This window comes from Patagioenas fasciata, chromosome 1, assembly GCF_037038585.1.
Source record: "Patagioenas fasciata isolate bPatFas1 chromosome 1, bPatFas1.hap1, whole genome shotgun sequence".
In the NCBI taxonomy this organism is placed as follows: domain Eukaryota; kingdom Metazoa; phylum Chordata; class Aves; order Columbiformes; family Columbidae; genus Patagioenas; species Patagioenas fasciata.
Genome location: NC_092520.1, coordinates 348,969 through 374,745, shown reverse-complemented (window position 1 = coordinate 374,745; position 25,777 = coordinate 348,969). Strand labels below are relative to the sequence as shown.

The 25,777-nt window shown below is 72.8% G+C and overlaps 2 protein-coding genes across 3 annotated transcripts; one reads left to right on the top strand and one right to left on the bottom strand.

Annotated features, from left to right (window-relative positions):
* Positions 1 to 351: 351 nt before the first annotated feature.
* On the top strand, positions 352 to 15,574 carry APBB1 (amyloid beta precursor protein binding family B member 1). Of its 2 annotated transcripts, XM_065834393.2 has the most exons (14): positions 352 to 442; positions 797 to 1,412; positions 5,484 to 5,674; positions 6,461 to 6,517; positions 7,378 to 7,460; positions 7,610 to 7,646; positions 8,271 to 8,399; positions 9,129 to 9,256; positions 9,819 to 9,933; positions 10,772 to 10,856; positions 12,379 to 12,462; positions 12,565 to 12,680; positions 13,605 to 13,781; positions 14,954 to 15,574. In XM_065834393.2, the coding sequence occupies exons 2-14, from the start codon at positions 866 to 868 to the stop codon at positions 15,119 to 15,121; spliced, it is 1,917 nt and encodes a 638-aa protein (XP_065690465.1). In that variant the 5' UTR covers positions 352 to 442; positions 797 to 865; the 3' UTR covers positions 15,122 to 15,574. The 2 variants fall into 2 exon arrangements, with proteins under 2 accessions (XP_065690465.1, XP_071662525.1); XM_071806424.1 differs by lacking the exons at positions 352 to 442; positions 797 to 1,412 and adding an exon at positions 1,634 to 3,777.
* Positions 15,575 to 15,844: 270 nt separating this feature from the next.
* On the bottom strand, positions 15,845 to 23,885 carry SMPD1 (sphingomyelin phosphodiesterase 1). Its single transcript, XM_065834429.2, has 6 exons — positions 23,594 to 23,885; positions 21,399 to 22,159; positions 19,268 to 19,439; positions 19,109 to 19,185; positions 17,131 to 17,276; positions 15,845 to 17,042 (listed from the first exon to the last, which is right to left on the bottom strand). Exons 1-6 carry the CDS (start codon positions 23,834 to 23,836, stop codon positions 16,633 to 16,635), a joined length of 1,809 nt encoding a protein of 602 aa, XP_065690501.1. The 5' UTR covers positions 23,837 to 23,885; the 3' UTR covers positions 15,845 to 16,632.
* Positions 23,886 to 25,777: the final 1,892 nt, after the last annotated feature.

The following is a 25,777-nucleotide window of genomic DNA, read 5'->3' as shown; positions in this document are numbered from 1 at the left end:
CTGGTCCGTTCCGGTCCGCACTGGTCGCGGTGCCGGGTCCGGGCGGGCTCTCGGTGTCCCCGGGTCACTCCGGTCACTCGATCCCCGCGGGGCCCGGGCTGCCTGGTCACTGTTCCCGGTGGACACGTCCCGGGGAGGGGGACCGGACCGGGGGGAGCGGGACCGGACCGGGGGGAGCGGGATTGGACCGGGGAGCGGGATCGGACCGGACAGCGGGACCGGACCGGGGAGCGGGGCCGCAGGGTCGCCGCGGCGGCCGTGATGCGGGTCCCGCAGCCCGCCGGGCCGGTGCTGGTGCCGGTGTCGGGCCGGTTCCGGTGTCCGTACGTGCCGGCTCCGGTTCCGGTGCCGGTGCCAGTCGGTACCGGGGGGGCGCTGTCTCCGCCCCGCCCCCGGAAGCGGAAGCAGAGCCCCCCCGTGCCCCCCAGCGGAGCCGCCGAAGGTACCGGCTGGGCCGAGCGGGGCCGCTCCGGCCGGGGGTGGGGGGCCCGGGGCGTCCCGGTGCGGATTCTGGGCCGGGGCCGGGGGGTCCGGGGGGTCCCGGTGCGGGTGCCGGGCAGGGGTCCGGGGGGTCCCGGTGCGGGTGCCGGGCCGGGCGGTGGGATGGGGGGAACCGGGGAGCCGGCCGGGCCGCTCCGCGCTGCGGGACTGGGGTGCCGGGCCGGGCTCGGGGGGCAGGGGCCGGGTTCCCGGGGCGGTGCGGGGGCCGGGGCTCCTCGGGGTCCCTCGGGTGCGGCGTCCAGGGCTGCTCGGGCCCCTCGGGCGCGGCTCCCGGTCCGTCCCGCCGCCCCCGCAGGCCCGATGGACGCGGAGCTGCCGCCGCCGCCGCTGTAGGAGCCGCGGTGCCGCCGCGCCCCCCGCCGCCATGTCGGGGTCCGAGAGCAAGCGCAGCGACCTGGCCAACGACAACCGGTGCGGGCCCGCGCTGAGCGCGGCGCCGGGCGCGGCCCCGGGCGGGACGGCGCTGCGGGACGGGGGCGCGCCCGACGAGCCCCGCACCGCCAAGTGGCTCAAGGACGGGCAGAACCAGCAGCGCCGCGCCGAGCGCGACCAGAACCGCAACGAGCTGGCGCCCCCGCGCCCCGCCGAGCTGCAGCTGGCGGCCCGCAACGCCCGCAACGCCCGCGGCGCCCGCAGCCCCCGCAGCGCCGGCGCCCGCCCGCCGCTCATCCCGCTGCGCGACGAGGACGAGGAGGACGAGGAGGACGAGGAGGAGGGCGACGGGGACTCGACGCCGGTGCAGAGCGACCCCGCCACCGGGGAGTCGGAGCCCAGCGGGGAGCGGGGGCCGCGCGAGCCCCCCCGCAGCGCCAGCCGCCTCTTCGGGGCGCGCAGCGGCACGGCCAGCGACGAGGACTCCAGCTGGGCCACGCTCAGCCAGGGCAGCCCCGCCAGCTCCCCCGACGACGCAGGTGCGCCCCGCGGAGCCACGGTGACCCACGGTGACCCATGGTGACCCACGGTGACCCACGGTGCCCCATGGTGACCCACGGTGCCCTGACTGCCCCACGGTGCACCATGGTGCCCCACGGTGACCCACAGCTGCACCATGGTGACTCACGGTGACCCCCACAGTGACCCACGGTGACCCACAGCTGCACCATGGCTGCCCCACAGTGACCCACGGTGACCCCTGACTGTCTGGGTGGCCCCATGGCGGGCTGTGGCTACCCCATGGCAGCCCCAGTAGTGTCCCCTCCCTGCCCCATGGCTGCCCCTGCCCCGTGACCCCCCTGACAACCCCATGGTGTCCCCATGGTGTCCCCATGGTGTCCCCACATCCTCTTCCCCTGGCTGTGTGCCCACAGCTGCTCCCCAGCCCCCCCCCACTGTGCCCCACAGCACCCGCTGTGCCCCCCGCCCCCTCACTGCCTGTGTCCCCATGCTGTTGGTGCTGCTGTCCCCGCTACCCCACGGCGCTGTCCCTGCTGTGCCCCATAGTGCTGTGCCCCATAGTGCTGTCCCCACAGCACTGTCCCCATAGCGCTGTCCCTGCTGTGCCCCGTAGCGCTGTCCCCATGGTACTGTTCATGCTGTGCCCCATGGTGCTGTCCCCACAGCGCTGTCCCTGCTGTGCCCCATAACGCTGTCCCCATGGTGCTGTTCATGCTGTGCCCCATAGCACTGTCCCTACAGCACTGTCCCTGCTGTGCCCCACGGTGCTGTCCCTACAGCGCTGTCCCTGCTGTGCCCCATGGTGCTGTCCCCATGGCACTGTCCACGCTGTCCCCATGGTGCTGTCCCCATGGCACTGTCCATGCTGTCCCCATGGTGCTGTCCCCATGGCACTGTCCATGCTGTCCCCATAGTGCTGTCCCCATGGCGCTGTCCCCATAGCGCTGTCCCTGCTGTGCCCCATAACGCTGTCCCCATGGTGCTGTTCATGCTGTGCCCCATAGCACTGTCCCTACAGCACTGTCCCTGCTGTGCCCCACGGTGCTGTCCCTACGGCGCTGTCCCTGCTGTGCCCCGTGGTGCTGTCCCCATGGCACTGTCCACGCTGTCCCCATGGTGCTGTCCCCATGGCACTGTCCATGCTGTGCCCCATAGCCCTGTCCCTACAGCGCTGTCCCTGCTGTGCCGCGCGGTGCTGTCCCCATGGCACTGTCTTCACTGTCCCTGCGGTGCTGTCCCTGCTGTCCCCATTGTGCCCCATGTCACTGTCCCCACTGCGCTGTCACCCCGTTCCCCTTTGGGGTGCAGCCCCTGTGCCCCACGGCTCTGTCCCCACTGTCCCTGCTGTCCCCGCTCCTCGGGGTGCAGCCCCGTGCCCCACGGCTCTGTCCCCACTGTCCCCACTGTCCCCACTCCTCAGGGTGCAGCCCCCGTGCCCCACGGCTCTGTCCCCACTGTCCCCACTGTCCCCGTTCCTCGGGGTGCAGCCCCGTGCCCCACGGCTCTGTCCCCACTGTCCCCACTGTCCCCGTTCCTCGGGGTGCAGCCCGGTGCCCCACGGCTCTGTCCCCACTGTCCCCGTTCCTCGGGGTGCAGCCCCCGTGCCCCACGGCTCTGTCCCCACTGTCCCCGTTCCTCGGGGTGCAGCCCCGTGCCCCGTCACCCCCAGGCACAGCTCGTCCCGTGTCCCCAGCTCCGCTCGCTGTGCCTGGCGGTGCCACCTCCCAGTCCCAGTGTCCCCGCCGGCCCCGCAGCTGGTGCCATCCCCTCCCATCCCCCCGCTCCCCGTGTCCCTCCCCCGTGCTCCCGCCGGCCCCGCCCCCGTCCCTGTGTCCCCCCCCCCCCATCCTGCCCCCCTTTCTCTGCTCCGCGCATCCCCTGTCCCTGCCACCCCCCATCCTGCCCCGCATCCCTGCCCCCCATGCTGCCCCACATCCCTGCCCCCATCCCCACCCTCGCATCCCTGTGTCCCTCCCTGCCCCACGTCCCTGCAGCCCCTCTCCCTGTGCCCCCCACATCCTCTGCCCCCTGTCCCTGTGCCCCCCCTGCATCCCAGCACCGCTGCCCTCCCAGCCCTGAGGCTCCCTGTCCGTGTCCCCCTCCCTGTGTCCCCATCCCTGTGTCCTCGTCCCTGTCCCGTCCCTGTGTCCCCATCCCTGTCCCCATCCCTGTGTCCCCGTCCCCATCCCAGCCCTGCCATCGCTGTCCCCATCCCAGTGTCCCCATCCCAGCCCTGCCATCCCTGTCCCCACTGCTGTCCCTATCCCAGACATCCCTGTCCCCATTGCTGTCCCCACTCCTGTCCCCGTCCCAGCCCCGCCCCGGCCCCGCCCCCGGTGCTGCCGTCAGCCGTTGCCGGGGAAACGCCCGGGCTGGCCGCAGGTGAGCGGGACCGGGATGGGGACGGGGACCGGGATGGGGACAGGGACCGGGATGGGGACGGGGATCGGGATGGGGACAGGGATGGGGCTGAGGATGGGGACACAAATGGGGGCGCGACCCGCGGCCACGCCGCCCCACGTCCCACCCAGCGCGGACCGGGAGCAGCGTCGGTACCGGCCCCTCGGTCCCCGGCTGCCCCAGCGCCCCCACTGCCGGAGCTGCGGGCTGGGCTGGGGACCGCCCGTGTGACCACCCGTGGGGACCGCCCGTGGGACCGGCCATGGGGACCGGCTGTGGGACTGCCCGTGTGACCACCCGTGGGGACCGCCCGTGGGACCGGCCATGGAGACCGGCTGTGGGACCGGCCATGGGGACCGGCTGTGGGACTGCCCGTGTGACCACCCGTGGGGACCGCCCGTGGGACCGGCCATGGGGACCGGCTGTGGGACCACCCGTGGGGACCGGCTGTGGGACCGCCCGTGTCACCACCCGTGGGGACCGGCCGTGTAACCGGCCATGGGGACCGGCTGTGGGACCACCCGTGGGGACCGGCCATGGGGACCGGCTGTGGGACCACCCGTGGGGACCGCCCGTGGGGACCAGTGCCCTGCCTGGCTGTGGGGCCCAGCTGGGTCCCTGTCCCCACTGATGTGTCCCCCCTTCCTCGGGCAGGGGCTCGGCCCCACCGGCCGCGGCTCCCTGTGCCCATGGTGACGGGGGCCCCACCTCGCTGGGGCAGGTACCGGGTCCCGTGGGGCTCCGTGGGTCCTGTGGGGCTCCGTGGGGCTGGGCTGTGCCGTTGCATGCTGCACCATGCCATGCTGTGCCATGCCATGCTGTGCTGTGCCGTGCCATGCTGTACCATGCCATGCTGTGCTGTGCCGTGCCATGCCGTGCTGTACCGTGCCATGCTGCACCATGCCATGCTGTGTCATACCGTGCCATGCCGTGCTGTACCGTGCCATGCTGTACCGTGCCATGCTGTGTCATACTGTGCCATGCCATGCTGTGTCATACCATGCCATGCTGTACCATGCCATGCTGTGCCATGCCGTGCTGTACCGTGCCATGCTGTACCGTGCCATGCTGTGTCATACTGTGCCATGCCGTGCCATGCCATGCCATGCCGTGCTGTACCGTGCCATGCTGTGTCATACCATGCCATGCCGTGCCATGCCATGCTGTACCATACCATGCCGTACTGTGCCGTGCCATGCTGTACTATGCCATGCTGTGTCATACCATGCCATGTTGTGCCATGCCGTGCTGTACCATGCCATGCCATGCTGTGCCGTGCCATGCCATGCCGTGCCATGCCATGCTGTACCGTGCCGTGCCATGCCGTGCTGTGCTGTGCCATGCCATGCCGTGCCATGCCATGCTGTACCGTGCCATGCCGTGCTGTGCCATGCCATGCCGTGCCGTGCCATGCCGTGCCATGCCATGCTGTACCGTGCCATGCCGTGCTGTGCCATGCCATGCCGTGCCGTGCCATGCCGTGCCATGCCATGCTGTACCGTGCCATGCCGTGCCGTGCCATGCTGTACCGTGCCATGCCGTGCTGTGCCATGCCATGCCGTGCCGTGCCATGCCGTGCCATGCCATGCTGTACCGTGCCATGCCGTGCTGTGCCGTGCCGTGCCGTGCCGTGCTGCGCCGGGCCCAGCCCCGGCCGCCGGCCCCGCCTGAGCGCCCCCGTTGCGCAGAGCCGTTCTGGACGCGCGACCCGTTCGAGACGGACGCGGACCTGCCGGCGGGATGGCTGCGGGTGCAGGACGCCTCGGGCCCCTACTACTGGCACGTGCCCACCGGCACCACGCAGTGGCAGCCGCCGCCGGGGCTGCCCCGCGGGTCCGCGCCCGCCTCCCCGGAGAGCGCGCGCTGCCGCGACCCGCCGGTGCGCGCGGGGACACCGCGGGGGGCGGGGACACGGGGGGCGCGGGGGGACCCGCGGTGCGGGGCGGTGGGGATGGGGCTGTGGGGTCCCCGGGGTGCGGGGCGGTGGGGACCCCGGGGTGCGGGGCGGTGGGGAGTGGGGCTGTGGGGTCCCCGGGTGCGGGGCGGTGGGGAGTGGGGCTGTGGGGTCCCCGGGTGCGGGGCGGTGGGGAGTGGGGCTGTGGGGTCCCCGGGGTGCGGGGCGGTGGGGAGTGGGGCTGTGGGGTCCCCGGGGTGCAGGGCGGTGGGGACCCCAGGGTGCGGGGCTGTGGGGATCCCCGGGGTGCGGGGCGGTGGAGACCCTGGCGTGCAGTGTGGTGGGGACCCCCGTGGTGTGGGGCGGTGGGGTCCCCGGGGTGCGGGGCTGTAGGGATCCCCAGACTGTGGGTCTGTGGGGACCCCGGGGTGCGGGGCTGTGGGGATCCCCAGGCTGTGGGTCTGTGGGGACCCCGGGGTGCGGGGCTGTGGGGATCCCCAGGCTGTGGGTCTGTGGGGACCCCGGGGTGCGGGGCTGTGGGGATCCCCAGGCTGTGGGTCTGTGGGGACCCCGGGGTGCGGGGCTGTGGGGATCCCCAGGCTGTGGGTCTGTGGGGACCCCGGGGCGTGGGGCTGTGGGGATCCCCAGGCTGTGGGTCTGTGGGGACCCCGGGGTGCGGGGCTGTGGGGATCCCCATGGTGTGGGTCTGTGGGGTCCCCGGGGTGCGGGGCTGCCCCGCTGTGCACCCCGAACCGGAACCGCTCTCCCCAGCTGGCCTGGCCCGGCTTCGCCCCAGCCGAGCACTTCGGAGAGGGGGAGTTCTGGAAGGTGAGCAGTGGGGCACGGGGGGAATGGGGGGCTCTGGAAGGTGAGCAGTGGGGCACGGGGGGAATGGGGGGCTCTGGAAGGTGAGCAGTGGGGCACGGGGGGAATGGGGGGCTCTGGAGGGTGAGCAGTGGGGCACGGGGGGAATGGGGGGCTCTGGAAGGTGAGCAGTGGGGCACGGGGGAATGGGGGGCTCTGGAAGGTGAGCAGTGGGGCACGGGGGGAATGGGGGGCTCTGGAAGGTGAGCAGTGGGGCACGGGGGGAATGGGGGGCTCTGGAGGGTGAGCAGTGGGGCACGGGGGGAATGGGGGGCTCTGGAAGGTGAGCAGTGGGGCACGGGGGGAATGGGGGGCTCTGGAAGGTGAGCAGTGGGGCACGGGGGGAATGGGGGGCTCTGGAGGGTGAGCAGTGGGGCACGGGGGGAATGGGGGGCTCTGGAAGGTGAGCAGTGGGGCACGGGGGGAATGGGGGGCTCTGGAAGGTGAGCAGTGGGGCACGGGGGGAATGGGGGCTCTGGAAGGTGAGCAGTGGGGCACGGGGGGAATGGGGGGCTCTGGAGGGTGAGCAGTGGGGCACGGGGGGAATGGGGGGCTCTGGAGGGTGAGCAGTGGGGCACGGGGGGAATGGGGGGCTCTGGAAGGTGAGCAGTGGGGCACGGGGGGAATGGGGGGCTCTGGAAGGTGAGCAGTGGGGCACGGGGGGAATGGGGGGCTCTGGAGGGTGAGCAATGGGGGCACAGGGGGGGGAATGGGGGGTCTGGAAGGTGAGCAGTGGGGCACGGGGGGGGAATGGGGGTCGGGGTGGTCGGGGGGCTCTGCAGGGTGAGGGGGCGGGGCAGCTCCCCCAGCTCGTCCCTCCCCAGGACCCCGCGGAGGACGAGGACGACGACCCCGGGGCGCAGGACGCGGAGCCGCCGTCCCCGGGCCCGGCCTCGCCAGGCGGGGGGTGCGTGGGGTCCACCCCCGGGGGGGTGGGGGTGCGTGGGGTCCGGGCTGGGACCCCCGGGGGTGGGGGTGGGGGTGCGTGGGGTCCGGGCTGGGACCCCCGGGGGTGGGGTGTGGGGGGGCAGCCGTGACGTCCCCGTCCCTTCTCAGGACCGCGCTGGCCGAGGAGGACAAGCCGGGCTCTAAGGTAGGCCTGGCCCAGCCAGACCCCCGTGGGGCCCCTTGCGTGCCACTGCCCCACAGGCCGGGCTCTGTCCCGCTGCCGGGGGACCTGGGACCCCGCCGGGGCAGTCTGGGACCCCCATGGGTACAGCCTGGGACCCCCGTGGTGCAGCCTGGGACCTCCATGGGTACAGCCTGGGACCCCCATGGGTACAGCCTGGGACCCCTATGGGTGCGGCCTGGGACCTCCATGGGTACGTCCTGGGACCCCTATGGGTGCAGCCTGGGACCCCCATGGGTGAGCCTGGGACCCCCCTGGTGCAGCCTGGGACCCCCATGGGGTGCAGCCTGGAAACCCCTGGGTGCAGCGTGGGACCCCTATGGGTGCAGCCTGGGACCCCCATGAGTGCAGCCTGGAACCCCTATGGGTGCAGCCTGGGACCCCCATGGGTGAGCCTGGGACCCCCATGGGTGCAGCCTGGGACCCCTGTGGTGCTTCCGGCACCGCCATGGGGGGGTCAGCCCTGTCCCCAGGCTCAGGGACGTGTGGGGCAGGCAGCTGCGGGGGGTCCCTGCGGGGGGGCTGTGCGTGCCCCACGCGTGCCCCACCCGTCCCCCGTGCCCCACGCGTGCCCCACACGTCCCGCAGCGCTTCGCCGTGCGCTCGCTGGGCTGGGTGGAGATGAGCGAGGACGAGCTGGCCCCGGGGCGCAGCAGCGCGGCCGTGAACAACTGCATCCGGCAGCTCTCGCTGCACCAGCGCGGGCCCTGCGGGGAGGTGAGCGCCGCTGCCCCCCCGCGCTGCCCCCCGCGCTGCCCCCCACACACTGCCCCCCGCGCTGCCCCCCGCGCTGCCCCCTCGCGCTGCCCCCCCCCGCGCTGCCCCCCCCCGCACTGCCCCCCGCACTGCCCCCCGCACTGCCCCCCCGCGCTGCCCCCTCGCGCTGCCCCCCGCCGCACTGCCCCCCACACTGCCCCCCGCACTGCCCCCCGCACTACCCCCGCGCACTGCCCCCCTACGCTGCCCCCCCCACACTGCCCCTACACTGCCCCCCCCGCACTGCCCCCCACACTGCCCCCCGCACTGCCCCCCCACACTACCCCCGCGCACTGCCCCCCTACGCTGCCCCCCCCACACTGCCCCCTACACTGCCCCCCCGCACTGCCCCCCCCACTACCCCCGCGCACTGCCCCCCCGCACTGCCCCCCCACACTACCCCCGCGCACTGCCCCCCGCACTGCACCCCCACACTACCCCCGCGCACTGCCCTCCGCACTGCACCCCCACACTAACCCCGCGCACTGCCCCCCGCACTGCACCCCGCAGTGCCCCCGCAGTGCCCCCGCAGTGCCCCCCCGCAGTGCCCCTGCTGTCTACCCCCCAACACCGCCCCCCGCGCTGCTCCCTCGCACTGCCCCCCCTACACTGCCCCCGCTGCCCCCCCGCGCCGCTCCCCGCGCTGCTCCCCTGCGCCGCCCCCCCCGCAGTGCCCCCTGACGCCCCCAGGGCCGCGCGATGCTGCTGCTGCTGGAGAACCGGACGCTGAAGCTGCTGGAGCCGCAGGAGCAGGCGCTGCTGCACGCGCAGCCCGTGGCCGCCATCCGCGTCTGGGGCGTGGGGCGCGACAGCGGCAGGTGGGCGCGTGGGTGGGGCCGTGGGTGCACCCGGGGGGCGAGGGTGCGGTACCGGGCACGTGGGGGCAGGGGCGTGGGGGTCGAGGTGCACATGGTCTGTGGGGTCCGTGGGGCTGTGAAGTCTGTGTGCTCTGTGTGGTCTGTGGGGCTGTGGGGTCTATGGGGTCTGTAGGGTCTGTAGGGTCTGTGGGGCTATGGTCTGTGGGGTCTGCGGGGCTGTGATCTGTGGGATCCGTGGGTCTGTGGTCTGTGGAGCTGGGGTCTGTGGGGTCTGTGGGGCTAGGGTCTGGAGTTTTTGGGGTCTGTGGGGCTGTGGTCTGTGGGGTCTGTGGGTCTGGGGTCCGTGGGTCGCACTGTCCCCTCTAACTGGGTCTCTGGTCTCTCTGCCGCGCTGCCGGACGCAGGGAGAGGTAGGGGAACCTGCACCAGCGCTGCCGGCGCTCCCGGTGCTGCCAGCGCTCCCGGTGCTGCCGGCGCTCCCAGTGCTGGGTGGCGCTGGGGCCGCGGGGCGGTGGGAGCTCGGGGGCTGGGGTGGGGGGTCCTGAGCGCTGCCCCCCCGCAGGGACTTCGCGTTCGTGGCGCGGGACCCGCTGACGCAGATGCTCAAGTGCCACGTGTTCCGCTGCGAGAGCCCGGCCAGGAACATCGCCAGCAGCCTGCACGAGGTGTGCGCGCAGGTGAGCCCCCCGAGACCCCCAGTGCCAGCAGCCTGCACGAGGTGTGCGCGCAGGTGAGCCCCCGAGACCCCCAGTGCCCCCCAGTGCCAGCAGCCTGCACGAGGTGTGCGCGCAGGTGAGCCCCCCGAGACCCCCAGTGCCAGCAGCCTGCACGAGGTGTGCGCGCAGGTGAGCCCCCGAGACCCCCAGTGCCCCCCAGGGCCAGCAGCCTGCACGAGGTGTGCGCGCAGGTGAGCCCCCGAGACCCCCAGTGCCCCCCAGTGCCAGCAGCCTGCACGAGGTGTGCGCGCAGGTGAGCCCCCGAGACCCCCAGTGCCCCCCAGGGCCAGCAGCCTGCACGAGGTGTGCGCGCAGGTGAGCCCCCCGAGACCCCCAGTGCCCCCCAGTGCCAGCAGCCTGCACGAGGTGTGCGCGCAGGTGAGCCCCCGAGACCCCCAGTGCCCCCCAGTGCCAGCAGCCTGCACGAGGTGTGCGCGCAGGTGAGCCCCCGAGACCCCCAGTGCCCCCCAGTGCCAGCAGCCTGCACGAGGTGTGCGCGCAGGTGAGCCCCCGAGACCCCCAGTGCCCCCCAGTGCCAGCAGCCTGCACGAGGTGTGCGCGCAGGTGAGCCCCCGAGACCCCCCAGTGCCCCCCAGTGCCAGCAGCCTGCACGAGGTGTGGGCCCAGGTGAGACTGGGACCTCAGACCCCCAGTGCCCCCCAGTGCCCCCAGCTGCCCACTGAGCCCCTGTGTCCCCCCAGCTCCGAGCTCTGTTCCCGGGTCCCCCCGTCCCCGTGGGGCAGGGTTCCGGGGCCGTGGTGTGATGGCCGGGGGGGCTGGTGCCCCCGTGCTCCCCCAGATCATGGTGGAGCGGAGGAGCGCCCGGGGGGGGCCCAACGGGCTGAGCACGGACCCGGCGCGGCTGGTGGAGATCCCGTTCCAGGGTAGGGGATGGGGGGTGGGGTCCCGTTCCAGGGTAGGGGATGGGGGTGGGGTCCCGTTCCAGGGTAGGGGATGGCGCGGGGGGTCCCGTTCCAGGGTAGGGGATGGGGGGTGGGGTCCCGTTCCAGGGTAGGGGATGGGGGTGGGGTCCCGTTCCAGGGTAGGGGATGGCGCGGGGGGTCCCGTTCCAGGGTAGGGGATGGGGGTGGGGTCCCGTTCCAGGGTAGGGGATGGGGGGTGGGGTCCCGTTCCAGGGTAGGGGATGGGGGGTGGGGTCCCGTTCCAGGGTAGGGGATGGGGGTTCTGTGGGGGGGTCCTGTTCCAGGAAATGGTGTGGGGGGCTGGGGGGTCCTGTTCCAGGGCATGGGTACAGGCTTTGGGGGGCTGGGGGGACCCCATTCCAGGGCATGGGGTGGGGTGCTGGGGGTTGCGGTGCTGGCGCGGTGCTGGGTGCAGAGGTGGCGTGGGGAGCGGTGGATGCGGTGCTGCCGTCGTGTGGGGTGCGGTGCCGGGCGCGGGGAACACAGTGCCAGGCATGGGGAACACGGTGCTGGGTGCGGGGAGCACGGTGCCGGGCGCGGGGAGCACGGTGCTGGGTGTGGGGAACACGGTGCCAGGCATGGGGAACACGGTGCTGGGTGCGGGGAACATGGTGCTGGGCACCGGTGGCTGTGGTGCTGAGTGCGGGGAACATGATGCTGGGTGCGGGGAGCACGGTGCCGGGTGCGGGGAGCATGGTGCCGGGTGCCGGTGGCCGCGGTGCTGGGCGCGGGGAGCACGGTGCTGGGTGTGGGGAGCACGGTGCCGGGTGCGGGGAGCACGGTGCTGGGTGTGGGGAGCACGGTGCTGGGCACGGGGAGCACGGTGCCGGGTGAGGGGAGCACGGTGCCGGGTGCCGGTGGCCGCGGTGCTGGGCGCGGGGAGCACGGTGCTGAGCGAGGGGAGCACGGTGCTGGGCGCGGGGAGCACGGTGCCGGGCGCGGGGAGCACGGTGCCGGGCGAGGGGAGCACGGTGCCGGGCGCGGGGAGCACGGTGCTGGGCGTGGGGAGCACGGTGCTGGGCGAGGGGAGCACGGTGCCGGGCGCGGGGAGCACGGTGCCGGGCGAGGGGAGCACGGTGCTGGGCGTGGGGAGCACGGTGCCGGGTGAGGGGAGCACGGTGCTGGGTGAGGGGAGCACGGTGCTGGGTGTGGGGAGCACGGTGCCGGGCGCGGGGAGCACGGTGCTGGGCGCGGGGAGCACGGTGCTGGGCGAGGGGAGCACGGTGCCGGGCGCGGGGAGCACGGTGCTGGGTGTGGGGAGCACGGTGCTGAGCGAGGGGAGCACGGTGCTGGGCGAGGGGAGCACGGTGCTGGGTGAGGGGAGCACGGTGCTGGGTGTGGGGAGCACGGTGCTGGGCGAGGGGAGCACGGTGCTGGGCGTGGGGAGCACGGTGCTGGGCGCGGGGAGCACGGTGCTGGGAGCACGGTGCTGTGCGCCGGTGGCCGCGGTGCCGGCGCAGCCCTGACCCCGCCGTTGCCGCAGTGGAGTTCCCGGCGCCCAAGAGCGAGGTGGTGCAGAAGTTCCCGGTGTGTTACCTGGGCTGCGTGCCCGTGGCCAAGCCCGTGGGTGAGTGCGGGGCCGGGGGGCCCAGCCGAGGGTCCCAGCTGGGGTCGGGTGTCCCTGACCCCCGGCGTCCCTGACCCCCATCCCCCCGACCCCCGGCCCCAGGCATGGACGTCATCAACGCGGCGCTGGAGGCGGCGCTGGCGGGCGGCAGCCGGGACCACTGGACGCCCATCGTGGTCAACGTGGCGCCCGCCACGCTCACCATCACGCACCAGCAGGTGGGTGCCCCGCGCGCCCCCCGCCCCATCCCCGTCCCCGTCCCATGGCAGTGACCGTGACCGTCCCTGTGTCCCCCTGTCCCGTGGCTGTGACTGCGTCCCCGTGTCCCCCTGTCCTGTCCTGTGACCGTGACCACGTCCCCATGCCCCTGTGTCCCCCCGTCCCATGGCAGTGACCGTGACCATCCCCATGTCCCCCATCCCACGGTGGTAACCATGACCATCCCCATGTCCCCCATCCCATGGCCGTGACCCCCGTCCCGTGGTGGTGACCGTGACCGTCCCTGTGTCCACTGTCCTGCGGTGGTGACGGTGGCTGTCCACGTGTCCCCCCGTCCCATCCCATGGCGGTGACCGTGACCGTCCCCGTGTCCCCCCATCCCATGGTGGTGACTGTGACTGTCCCCATGTCCCCTGTCCTATCCCGTGGTGGTGACGGTGACGGTCCCTGTGACCCCTGTCCTGTCCCATGGCGGTGACTGTGACCCCCGTCCCATGGCGGTGACCGTGTCCCCCGTCCCGTGGTGGTGACAGTGGCCGTCCCCATGTCCCCCATCCTGTCCCATGGCGGTGACCGTGTCCCCCGTCCCGCGGTGCTGACAGTGGTCGTCCCCGTGTCCCCCGTCCCGTCCCATGGCGGTGACCGTGTCCCCCGTCCCGTGGCGGTGACCGTGTCCCCCGTCCCACGGTGGTGACGGTGACTGTCCCCATGTCCCCCGTCCCGTCCCATGGCGGTGACCGTGTCCCCCGTCCCGTGGTGGTGACGGTGGCCGTCCCTGTGTCCCCCATCCCGTCCCGTGGCGGTGACCGTGTCCCCCGTCCCGTGGTGGTGACGGTGGCCGTCCCCGTGTCCCCCGTCCCGTCCCGTGGCGGTGACCGTGTCCCCCGTCCTGCGGTGCTGACGGTGGCCGTCCCGCGCCGCAGAGCGAGGCCGTGCTGTGCGAGTGCCGCGTGCGCTTCCTGTCGTTCATGGGCGTGGGCCGCGACGTGCGCTCCTTCGCCTTCATCATGGCCGGCGCGCCCGGCGCCTTCCGCTGCCACATGGTCTGGTGCGAGCCCAACGCCGCGGGGCTCAGCGAGGCGCTGCAGGCGGCCTGCATGGTGAGCCCCACGGACCCCGCCCCATAGGGACCCCACCCCATAGACCTGCATGGTGAGCCCCACGGACCCCGCCCCATAGAGACCCCACCCCATAGACCTGCATGGTGAGCCCCACGGACCCCGCCCCATAGAGACCCCACCCCATAGACCTGCATGGTGAGCCCCACGGACCCCGCCCCATAGGGACCCCACCCCGTAGACCTGCATGGTGAGCCCCACGGACCCCGCCCCATAGAGACCCCACCCCATAGACCTGCATGGTGAGCCCCACGGACCCCGCCCCATAGAGACCCCACCCCATAGACCTGCATGGTGAGCCCCACGGACCCCGCCCCATAGAGACCCCACCCCATAGACCTGCATGGTGAGCCCCACGGACCCTGCCCCATAGAGACCCCACCCCATAGACCTGCATGGTGAGCCCCACGGACCCTGCCCCATAGAGACCCCACCCCGTAGACCTGCATGGTGAGCCCCACGGACCCTGCCCCATAGAGACCCCACCCCATAGACCTGCATGGTGAGCCCCACGGACCCTGCCCCATAGAGACCCCACCCCGTAGACCTGCATGGTGAGCCCCACGGACCCCGCCCCATAGAGACCCCACCCCATAGACCTGCATGGTGAGCCCCACGGACCCCGCCCCACGGACCCTGCCCCATAGACCCCACCCCATAGACCTGCATGGTGAGCCCCATGGACCCCGCCCCATAGACCCTGCCCCATAGACCCCACCCCATAGACCTGCATGGTGAGCCCCACGGACCCCGCCCCATAGACCCTGCCCCATAGACCCCACCCCATAGACCTGCATGGTGAGCCCCACGGACCCCGCCCCGTAGACCCTGCCCCATAGACCCTGCCCCATAGACCTGCATGGTGAGCCCCACGGACTCTGCCCCATAGAGACCCCACCCCATAGACCCCACCCCATAGACCTGCATGGTGAGCTCCATGGGCCCTGCCCCATAGACCCTACCCCATAGACCTGCATGGTGAGTGGCCCCATGAGCCCCTGTCCCACAGAGCCCCTCCTGCCCCACAGAGCCCCCTGCCCCACAGAGCGCCCTGCCCCATAGACCTGCATGGTGAGTGAGCCCCCATGGACCCTGCCCAGCTCCACACCGTGTCCCCAGCCCCACACGTGTCCCCCACGCTGTCCCCTCCGCAGCTGCGCTACCAGAAGTGCCTGGACGCGCGGCCCCAGGCCTCCAGCTCCTGCCTCCCCGCGCCCCCCGCGGACTCGGTGGCGCGGCGGGTGGGCTCCTCGGTGCGCCGGGGCGTGCAGACCCTGCTGGGCACCCTGAAGCCCAAGCGCCTGGGGGCCCAGACGCCGTGAGCCCCGCGGGAGCAGCGACCGAGACCCCTCCCCCCTGCTGCCCTGGGATGCGATGGGGGGACGGGACGGAGGGGACACGCGGGGCACCGGGGGGGAGCCCGTGGCGTGGGTGTCCCTGTGGCGTGGGTGTCCCCGTGATGTGGGTGTCCCCGTGTGCGGGCGTCCCTGTGCGTGGGCGTCCGTGTGCGGGTGTCCCCGTGTGCGGGTGTCCCCCTGTGCGAGGGGCCATGGGGCAGGTGCCCATGCCGGGCTGCGCGGCCCCAGCGCGGCTCTGCCCCACGGCGGTGCCCCGGGCCGGGGGTCCTGTCCCCCCGCGGGTGACGCCCCCGGCAGCGCAGGCCCGGGGGCGCGGGGTCCCCGATGCATGTGGTGTAACCCGGGGCTCCCGGGGCCGCCGCTCCCGCTGTAACGAGGATCGTGTCGTACTAAACGTTAATAAACCCGGTTCCACCAGCCCGGCGCCGCGCTGGGGGGGAGGGGGGCGCGGGTTGTGCCGGGGAGGTTGGGGTTGGACCTGGGAACAATTTCTTCCCCAAAGGGCTGTGGGGCATTGGAACAGGCTGCCCAGGGCAGTGCTGGAGTCACCAGCCCTGGAGGGACGGACAGACGGACAGGAGGTTCTCAGGGCAGGGGGCAGGGACAGGGTGGGTTATGGGTGGACTCGGTGATCCCGAGGTCTCCTCCAACCGAACCAGCTCTGAGGGCCGGACGCGGCGCAGGAGCCACGGGGTCCATCACACGTTTATTGTGCCGGTGGGAGCACAGGGACGCACAGGGACCCCCGAGCCCTGGCGCTGGGCCCGGCTCAGCAGAGCCGGCGCTGATCCCAGCTCAGCTGAGTCAGCGATGATCCTGGTCAAGCAGAGCTGGTGCTGATCTAGCTCCGCAGAACCAGCACTGATCTAGCTCAGCAGAGCCGGCGCTGGTCCCAGCTCAGCAGAGTTGGTGCTGAACTGGCTCAGCAGAACCAGCGCTGATCTGGCTCAGCGGATCCAGTGCTGGTCCGAGCTCAACAGAGCCAGCACCGATCCCGCTCAGCAGAGCCGGTGCTGGTCCCAGCTCAGCAGAACCAGGACCGATCCTGCTCAGCAGAGCCGGCGCTGGTCCCAGCTCAGCAGAACTGGCGCTCGTCCAGCTCAGCAGAGCTGGTGCTGATCTGGCTCAGTGGACCCAGCACCGATCCGGCTCAGCAGACCCAGCGCCCATCCGGCTCAGCAGACCCGGCACCCATCCGGCTCAGCAGACCCGGCACCCATCCGGCTCAGCGGACCCGGCACCCATCCGGCTCAGCGGACCCAGCACCCATCCGGCTCAGCAGACCCAGCACCCATCCGGCTCAGCGGACCCAGCACCCATCCGGCTCAGCGGACCCAGCGCCCATCCGGCTCAGCAGACCCGGCACCCATCCGGCTCAGCGGACCCAGCGCCCATCCGGCTCAGCGGACCCAGCACCCATCCGGCTCAGCGGACCCAGCGCCCATCCGGCTCAGCGGACCCAGCACCCATCCGGCTCAGCAGAGCCGGCGCTGGCGCCAGAGCCGCAGGACGCGCGCGAAGGGCAGCGCGGGGCGCAGCGGGCGGCAGAGCGCGGGGTCGGCGGAGCGCCCGGTGCGCAGCGCGCAGAGCAGCGCGGCCTTGCAGGCGGCCCCGCAGGGCTCGCGGGGCGGGTGCCCCTTGTGCAGGTGGAACCAGAAGCGCTGGAACAGGCGCTCGTCGTCCTGGAAGCGGCGCAGCAGCCGGTCCCAGTCGGCGGGGGAGGCGGCGGGCAGCCCGTAGGCGGCGCGGGCGCGGTAGAGGCTCCGCCAGCGCGGGGCGGCGCCGGGCGCGTTGGCCTCGGTCAGGTTCAGGATGAAGGTCTCGTGGTCCAGCACGGCCGCGGAGCTGCCGGGGTACGGCCCGTCCACCTCGTACACGCGGTACCCTGCGGGGGGGGTCAGGAGGCGGCACCGCGGCGGGAGGGGGCGGGGAGGGGGCGGCACCGCGGCCGGGGGCGGTGGGAGGGGGCGCACCGGGGTTGAGGTTGATGTAGGTGGTGACGCTCGGGGCCACGAAGGCGACGGAGACCGGGCGGGCCAGCGTCTCCTCGTCGTAGAACAGCTCGAACTCGTCCACGTGCGTGTGCCCGAAGAACTGAGCCGCGATGGTGCCCTCAAACCTGCGTGACAGGGACATCGGCACCGGGACCCCCGTCCCGTCCCCGCGGTGCTGCCCCCATCCCGATGCTGCCCCGATCCCGATGCTGCCCCCATCCCGGTGCTGCCCCATCCCGGTGCTGCCCCGATCCCGATGCTGCCCCCATCCCGGTGCTGCCCCATCCCGGTGCTGCCCCGATCCCGATGCTGCCCCCATCCCGGTGCTGCCCCATCCCGATGCTGCCCCGATCCCGATGCTGCCCCCATCCCGGTGCTGCCCCATCCCGGTGCTGCCCCCATCCCAATGCTGCCCCGATCCCGGTGCTGCCCCATCCCGATGCTGCCCCCATCCCGGTGCTGCCCCCATCCCGGTGCTGCCCCGATCCCGGTGCTGCCCCCATCCCGGTGCTGCCCCATCCCGTTGCTGCCCCCATCCCGGTGCTGCCCCCGTCCCGGTGCTGCCCCCATCCCGGTGATGCCCCCATCCCAGTGCTGCCCCCATCCCGGTGCTGCCCCATCCCGGTGATGCCCCATCCCGGTGCTGCCCCCGTCCCGGTGATGCCCCATCCCGGTGCTGCCCCCGTCCTGGTGATGCCCCCATCCCGGTGCTGCCCCATCCCGGTGCTGCCCCCGTCCCGGTGATGCCCCCATCCCGGTGCTGCCCCATCCCGTTGCTGCCCCCATCCCGTTGCTGCCCCCATCCCGGTGCTGCCCCATCCCGTTGCTGCCCCATCCCGTTGCTGCCCCCATCCCGGTGCTGCCCCATCCCGGTGCTGCCCCGATCCCGTTGCTGCCCCCATCCCGGTGCTGCCCCATCCCGGTGCTGCCCCATCCCGGTGCTGCCCCCATCCCGGTGCTGCCCCCATCCCGGTGCTGCCCCGATCCCGTTGCTGCCCCCATCCCGGTGCTGCCCCCATCCCGGTGCTGCCCCCATCCCGGTGCTGCCCCCATCCCGGTGCTGCCCCGTCCCCGCGGTGCAGCCGGTCCCATCCCCGCCATCCCCGTCACGCTGGGCTCCGCTGCCTCCACACATCCCGGCCATGCCCACCAGCGCCAGCTCCATCCTCCCGCGCCCCCTCTCTGGCGCAGCCCGGCACAGCAGTTTTGGGTCCAGCCCCTCTGGCACGGAACTGTCCCCCCGTCCCCTCTGCTGCTGCTGTGGCCCGGGCAGAGCGGCGGGGCCGGTGAGCAGGCCAGGGGGCGCGGGGGCCGGTGTGAGGCACAGGGCCGGTGGGCGTGGGGGCTGGTGCGTGGCGCAGGGGCTGGTGTGTGGTGTGGGGCTGATGCATGGTGTGGGGCTGGTGCGTGGTGTGGGGCTGGTGCGTGGTGTGGGGCTGATGCATGGTGTGGGGCTGATGCATGGTGTGGGGCTGGTGCGTGGTGTGGGGCTGATGCCTGGTGTGGGGCCGGTGTGTGGTGTGGGGCCGGTGCGTGGTGCGTGGCCGGTGCGTGGCGCGGGGGCAGTGCGTGGCACAGGGGCCGGTGCGTGGTGTGGGGCTGGTGCGTGGCCCAGGGGCTGGTGCGTGGTGTGGGGCTGGTGCGTGGTGTGGGGCCGGTGTGTGGTGTGGGGCTGATGCCTGGTGTGGGGCTGGTGCGTGGTGTGGGGCTGGTGCGTGGCCCAGGGGCTGGTGCGTGGTGTGGGGCCGGTGTGTGGTGTGGGGCTGATGCCTGGTGTGGGGCTGGTGCGTGGTGTGGGGCTGGTGCGTGGCCCAGGGGCCGGTGCGTGGTGTGGGGCTGGTGCGTGGCCCAGGGGCCGGTGCGTGGTGTGGGGCTGGTGCGTGGCCCAGGGGCCGGTGCGTGGTGTGGGGCTGGTGCGTGGCCCAGGGGCCGGTGCCTGCCGGCGGCCGGCGCTGACCTGCTCACGATCCTGTAGTAGTTCCAGCTCCAGCTGCGCAGGCAGTGCGCGGGGGGGATGTGCCCGATGATGTGCACCTGGGGAGCGGAGGTTGGGGGCTGCGGGTGGCGGGACCCCCGGGACCCCCGAGCCGGGACCCCGAGCCAGCCCCCCGCTCACCTTCTCCCCCGCGCGCTCGGCGGCCGCCAGGACCCCCACGAGCCACTGCAGCTGCCCCGCGGGGTCCGTGGCGTTGATGAGCAGCCAGAAGTTGGCCTGGGAGCAGAAGTTCATGTTGAGGGACACGACGCGCAGCCCCGGCCACACCTGCGCCGCGTAGAACCCGCCGGCCCTGCGGGGACGGGCGGTGAGCGCTGCCCGGACCCCCTGCACCCCACCCCAGCCCTCCCCGCGACCCCCGCCCGCCCTGAACCCCGCCCCCCCTGCACCCCACCCCAGCCCTCCCCGCGACCCCCGCCCGCCCCGAACCGCACCCCCCCTGCACCCCACCCCAGCCCTCCCCGCGACCCCCGCCCGCCCCGAACCCCGGCCCCCCCTGCACCCCACCCCCCCTGCACCCCACCCCAGCCCTCCCTGCGACCCCCGCCCGCCCCGAACCCCGCCCCCCCTGCACCCCACCCCAGCCCTCCCCGCGACCCCCGCCCGCCCTGAACCCCGCCCCCCCTGCACCCCACCCCAGCCCTCCCTGCGACCCCCGCCCGCCCCGAACCCCGCCCCCCCTGCACCCCACCCCAGCCCTCCCCGCGACCCCCGCCCGCCCTGAACCCCGCCCCCACTGCACCCCACCCCCAGCCCTCCCTGCGACCCCCGCCCGCCCCGAACCGCACCCCCACTGCACCCCACCCCCAGCCCTCCCTGCGACCCCCGCCCGCCCCGAACCCCGCCCCCCCTGCACCCCACCCCAGCCCTCCCTGCGACCCCCGCCCGCCCCGAACCCCGCCCCCCCTGCACCCCACCCCAGCCCTCCCCGCGACCCCCGCCCGCCCCGAACCCCGCCCCCACTGCACCCCACCCCCAGCCCTCCCTGCGACCCCCGCCCGCCCCGAACCGCACCCCCACTGCACCCCACCCCCAGCCCTCCCTGCGACCCCCGCCCGCCCCGAACCGCACCCCCACTGCACCCCACCCCAGCCCTCCCTGCGACCCCCGCCCGCCCCGAACCCCGCCCCCACTGCACCCCACCCCCAGCCCTCCCTGCCCCCCGCGACCCCCGCCCGCCCCAAACCCCACCCCCGACCCCTCCCTGCCCCCCACAGCACCCCCCACACCCTGAGCCCCCCACCCACCGCACCTCTCTCCCTGCCCCCCCCAGCACCCCCACACCTCACCCCCCCACAGCATCCCCACCCCAACCCATCCCTGCCCCCCGAGCACCCTGCACCCCCCAGCCCTGCACCCCCTGCGCCCCCTGCGCCTCGCAGTGCGGAGCCCCCGCCTCACTCCTGCAGACCTGGGGCACCTGAGCCCCAGCCCCCCAGCTCCCCTCAGCCCCAGCCCAGGGCCCGTCCCTGGGCCCCTATACACAAACTGCTCTGTGCCCCCCCCGGCTCTGAGCCCCCTCAGGCCCTGCGAGCCCAAACCCCAGCCCCGAGCCCCCTGTGCCCCCCGGCTCTGAGCCCCCCAGGCCCTGCGAGCCCAAACCCCAGCCCCGAGCCCCCTGTGCCCCCCGCTCTGAGCCCCCCAGGCCCTGCGAGCCCAAAGCCCAGCCCCGAGCCCCCTGTGCCCCCCGCTCTGAGCCCCCCAGGCCCTGCGAGCGCAAAGCCCAGCCCCGAGCCCCCTGTGCCCCCCGCTCTGAGCCCCCCAGGCCCTGCGAGCCCAAACCGCAGCCCCGAGCCCCCTGTGCCCCCCGCTCTGAGACCCCAGGCCCTGCGAGCCCAAACCCCAGCCCCGAGCCCCCTGTGCCCCCCGCTCTGAGCCCCCCAGGCCCTGCGAGCCCAAACCCCAGCCCCGAGCCCCCTGTGCCCCCGGCTCTGAGCCCCCCAGGCCCTGCGAGCCCAAACCCCAGCCCCGAGCCCCCTGTGCCCCCCGCTCTGAGACCCCAGGCCCTGTGAGCCCAAACCCCAGCCCCGAGCCCCCTGTGCCCCCAGCTCTGAGCCCCCCAGGCCCTGCGAGCCCAAACCCCAGCCCCGAGCCCCCTGTGCCCCCCGCTCTGAGCCCCCCAGGCCCTGCGAGCCCAAAGCCCAGCCCCGAGCCCCCTGTGCCCCCCGCTCTGAGCCCCCCAAGCCCTGCGAGCGCAAAGCCCAGCCCCGAGCCCCCTGTGCCCCCCCAGCCCCCGAGGCCCCATGCCCACCGGAGGGTCTCCAGCGCCGGCGGGGGCAGCCAGTCCCGCCAGGCCTCGGCCATGGCGTCGTAGAGCCAGGCTGCGGACTGGTTGCCGTGCACATACGGCGGGGGGAAGGCGTTGACCGGGGTGGCCTCGTGGTTGCCCACGGCCGGGTAGACGGGCAGCGGCCCCAGGTGCCGGCGCAGCAGCGCGGTCACGGTGCGCAGCGCCAGCAGCTGGTCCTGCCGGCTCTGCTGCCACACGTCGTGCGCCGGGATGTCGCCCGTCCAGTAGGCGGCGGCGAAGGCGGCGCCGGGCAGCTGCGCCAGCAGCGACTCGATGGTGTGCAGCGGCAGGTCGCACTTGCCGTACTCGCCCCAGAAGCCGGCGCCGCCGGGGCCGGGCCGCGCGGCCCCACGGCAGCACAGCGGGTCGGGGCAGGCGGCGGCGCTGCCCGGCGTGTAGCGCCGGTCCCAGTGCAGGTCGGTGAGGAACAGCACGCGGGCGACGGGCGCGCCGGGCGGCGGCGGCGCCGGGGGCCGCACCGGCGGCTTGGGGGTGTCGGGCAGGGTGACGTTCCAGTCGCCGAGGATGTCCCAGCGGCCGCAGCGCGGCCCCAGCAGCAGCCCGCAGGCCTCGGCCGGGCGCAGCACCGAGCGCGCCCACGCCGACACCACGTCGCGCTGGAAGAGCCGCACGGCGTCCCGGCAAACCTCGGGGCGCGCCAGCCGCAGCGCCTGGCACAGCCGCGACGCCACGCGCCCCACGCGCGCCACGTTGGGCTCCAGCTGCGGGACACGGCGGGGCGGGGCTCAGACGGGACCCCCGGGACCCCGGCACCCCGGCCCACCGGGGGCCGCGGGACCCACGCCTGCCCAGCGCCGCTGCTCCCCATTGCCCTGGGCCAGCCCACAGAACCACAGAACGTCCTGAGTGGGAGGGACCCGTTCCAGTGTCCAGAGCCTTCTCCTCACGTCCAACCGACCCCCCCCACATCCTCCGGCCGTTCCCTCAGTTTCTGTCCCCACCCGGGGAGCCGGTTCCAGCCCCTGGTCCCATTCCTGTCTGGGGGAGGAAGCTGAGCCCAGCCTGCAACTGTCCTGTCCCTGTCCCTGTCCCTGTCCCTGTCCCTGTCCCTGTCCTGTGCTGTCACTGTCCTGTGCTGTCCTGTCCTGACCATGAGCCAGCACTGGGCCCTTGTGGCCAGGAAGCCAATGGTACCTGGGGTGGGTTAGAAGGGGTGGTCAGTAGGTCAGAGAGGTTCTCCTGCCCCTCTGCTCTGCCCTGGGGAGACCACCCCTGGAATATTGTGTCCAGTTGTGGCCCCTCAGCTCCAGAAGGACAGGGAACTGCTGGAGAGAGTCCAGCGCAGCCACCAAGATGCTGGAGGGAGTGGAGCATCTCCCGTGTGAGGAAAGGCTGAGGGAGCTGGGGCTCTGGAGCTGGAGAAGAGGAGACTGAGGGGGGACTCATTCCTGGGGATCAATATGGAAAGGGGCAGTGTCAGGAGGATGGAGCCAGGCTCTTCTGGGTGACAACCAGTGACAGGACAAGGGGCAATGGGTGCAAACTGGAACACAGGAGGTTCCACTTGATTATGAGAAGAAACTTGTTGGGGGTGAGGGTGTCAGAGCCTGGCCCAGGCTGCCCAGGGGGGTTGTGGAGTCTCCTTCTCTGCAGACATTCAAACCCGCCTGGACCCCTTCCTGTGGAACCTCAGCTGGGTGTTCCTGCTCCATGGGGGATTGCACTGGATGAGCTTTCCAGGGCCCTTCCCATCTCTGACACTCTGGGGTTCTGTGATTCTGTGATCTGTCCTGTCCCCGTCCCCGTCCCTGTCCCTGTCTCTGTCCCTCACAGTGCAGCCGCTGGCACGTCCCAGCGTGTCCCAGCGTGTCCCGTCCTGGTCCCGTGCTGTCACAAGCCAGACGTGCCCCAGCCTGTCCCGCCCCCGCGCTGTCACAAGGTCCCGGCCCAGCTCCTGCTCCTGCTCCGGCCCCGTCCCTGTCCCACGGCAGCGCGTCCCTGTCCCGTGTCCCTGTCCCGTGTCCCTGTCCCGCGTCCCTGTCCCGTGTCCCTGTCCCATCCCCCGCCTGTCCCTGTCCCCTCCTGACCCCGCTCCGCTCCCGGCCCCGCGGTCCCCGCCCGCCCGCCCCGGTGCCGGTGTCCCCTGGCTCCCGGTGTCCCCTGGCTCCCCCCGCCCCGGTGCCCCCGGTCCCCACCTGCAGCGCCAGGTCCAGCGCCCCGAACAGCAGCCGGCACGCCGGGCACGACACGTTCCGCCAGCCCCAGCGCGGAGCGGCCTCCAGCAGCGGCTCCGGCCCGGGCGGGGACAGCGGCGGGGACAGCGACAGGGACAGCGGCAGCAGCAGGGACAGGAACAGCGGCAGGGACAGGGACAGCGGCAGGGACAGCGGCAGCCGGAGCGGCGGGGCCGGGCCGCAGCCCTGACCCCGCGCAGCCATGGCCGCTGGAGCCTCCGACGGGCGGGGCGGGGGCGGGAACAGCACGGGAACATTGAGACAGCGCAGGAGGCGGACGGGAGGGGGCGCTCGAGAGGGACCCACGGGAGATGGAGCCGAGAGGGACCCGCGGGAGATGGAGCCGAGAGGGACCCGCGGGAGGGGGAGCCCGAGAGGGACTCGCGGGAGATGGAGCCCGAGAGGGACCCGCGGGAGATGGAGCCCGAGAGGGACCCGCGGGAGGGGGAGCCCGAGAGGGACCCGCGGGAGATGGAGCCCGAGAGGGACCCGCGGAAGGGGGAGCCCGAGAGGGACCGTGGGAGATGATGGAGCCCCGTGGGAGATGGAGTCCCGCGGGTGAGCTCAGGCAGCGCGTGCGGGTGAGCGTGCGGTGGGACGGATCATGGACTGACCGGACGGCAGAGCCCAGGAGCCGTGCCCAACGGCGCAGAGCCTGGTTTAGGCCTGTAGCCAGCGGCGTTCCCCAGCGCTCAGCACCGGGTCCTGTCCTGCTCAGCCTGTTCATCAGTGACCTAAATGTAGGGACTGAGTGCACCCTCAGCCCGTTTGCTGATGGTACCAAACCGGGGGAAGGGCTGACACACCAGGGCTGTGCTGCCCCCCAGTGAGACCTGGGCAGGATGGAGCCCGGGCAGGGAAGAACCTGATGAAGTTTAACCAGGCAAGTGCGGGGTCCTTTACCTGGGGAGGAACGACCCCCGGCACCAGCACAGGCTGGGGGACCTTCTGAAAGCAGCTCTGTGGAGAAAGACCTGGGAGTCCGGGGGGACGACAGGGTGACCATGAGCCAGCAACGTGCCCTGTGGCCAAGAGGCCAGTGGGACCTGGGCTGTGTGGGGAAGAGCGTGGGCAGCAGCTCAGGGAGGTTGTTCCTCCTGCTCTGCTCTGCCTGGGAGGCCCCATCTGCAGCACTGGGGCCGGTGCTGGGCTCCCAGTTCAGGAAGGACACTGCCCCTCGTGTCCCTGCTCCCCTGCCCGTCTCGGGCCACCTTTGCCCAAAGAAACCCGTTCAGAGCCACATTCGTTGTGGTTGTGCCGCTGGCGATGCCGGGGGAGACGCCAGGACAGACCAGGGTGCAGTGACAGTGGCAGAGACAGTGACAGTGACAGCGGCAGTGACAGCGGCAGTGACAGCGACAGCGGCAGTGATATGACAGTGGCAGTGACAGTGGCAGCGGCAGTGACAGTGACAGTGACAGCGGCAGTGACAGCGGCAGTGACAGTGACATGACAGTGGCAGTGACAGCTGCAGTGACAGTGGCAGTGACAGCGACATCGGCAGTGGCAGCGACAGTGACAGTGACAGTGGCAGTGGCACAGACAGTGGCAGTGACAGTGACAGCGACATGACAGTGACAGCAGCAGTGACAGTGACAGTGACAGCGACAGTGGCAGTGGCACAGACAGTGACAGTGGCAGTGACAGTGACAGCAGCAGTGACAGTGACAGTGGCAGTGGCAGTGACAGCAGCAGTGGCAGTGGCACAGACAGTGACAGTGGCAGTGACAGTGACAGCAGCAGTGGCAGTGACAGTGACAGTGACAGTGGCAGTGGCAGTGGCAGTAGTAGTGGCAGTGGCAGTGGCAGTGGCAGTAGTAGTGGCAGTGACAGTGACAGTGGCAGTGACAGTGACAGTGGCAGTGACAGTGACAGCAGCAGTGGCAGTGACAGTGACAGTGGCAGTGACAGTGACAGTGGCAGTGGCAGCAGCAGTGGCAGTGGCAGTGGCAGTGACAGCAGCAGTGGCAGTGACAGTGGCAGTGACAGTGACAGCAGCAGTGGCAGTGGCAGTGACAGTGGCAGTGGCAGTGACAGTGGCAGTGGCAGCAGCAGTGGCAGTGGCAGTGGCAGTGACAGCAGCAGTGGCAGTGACAGTGGCAGTGGCAGTGACAGTGGCAGTGACAGTGACAGTGACAGTGGCAG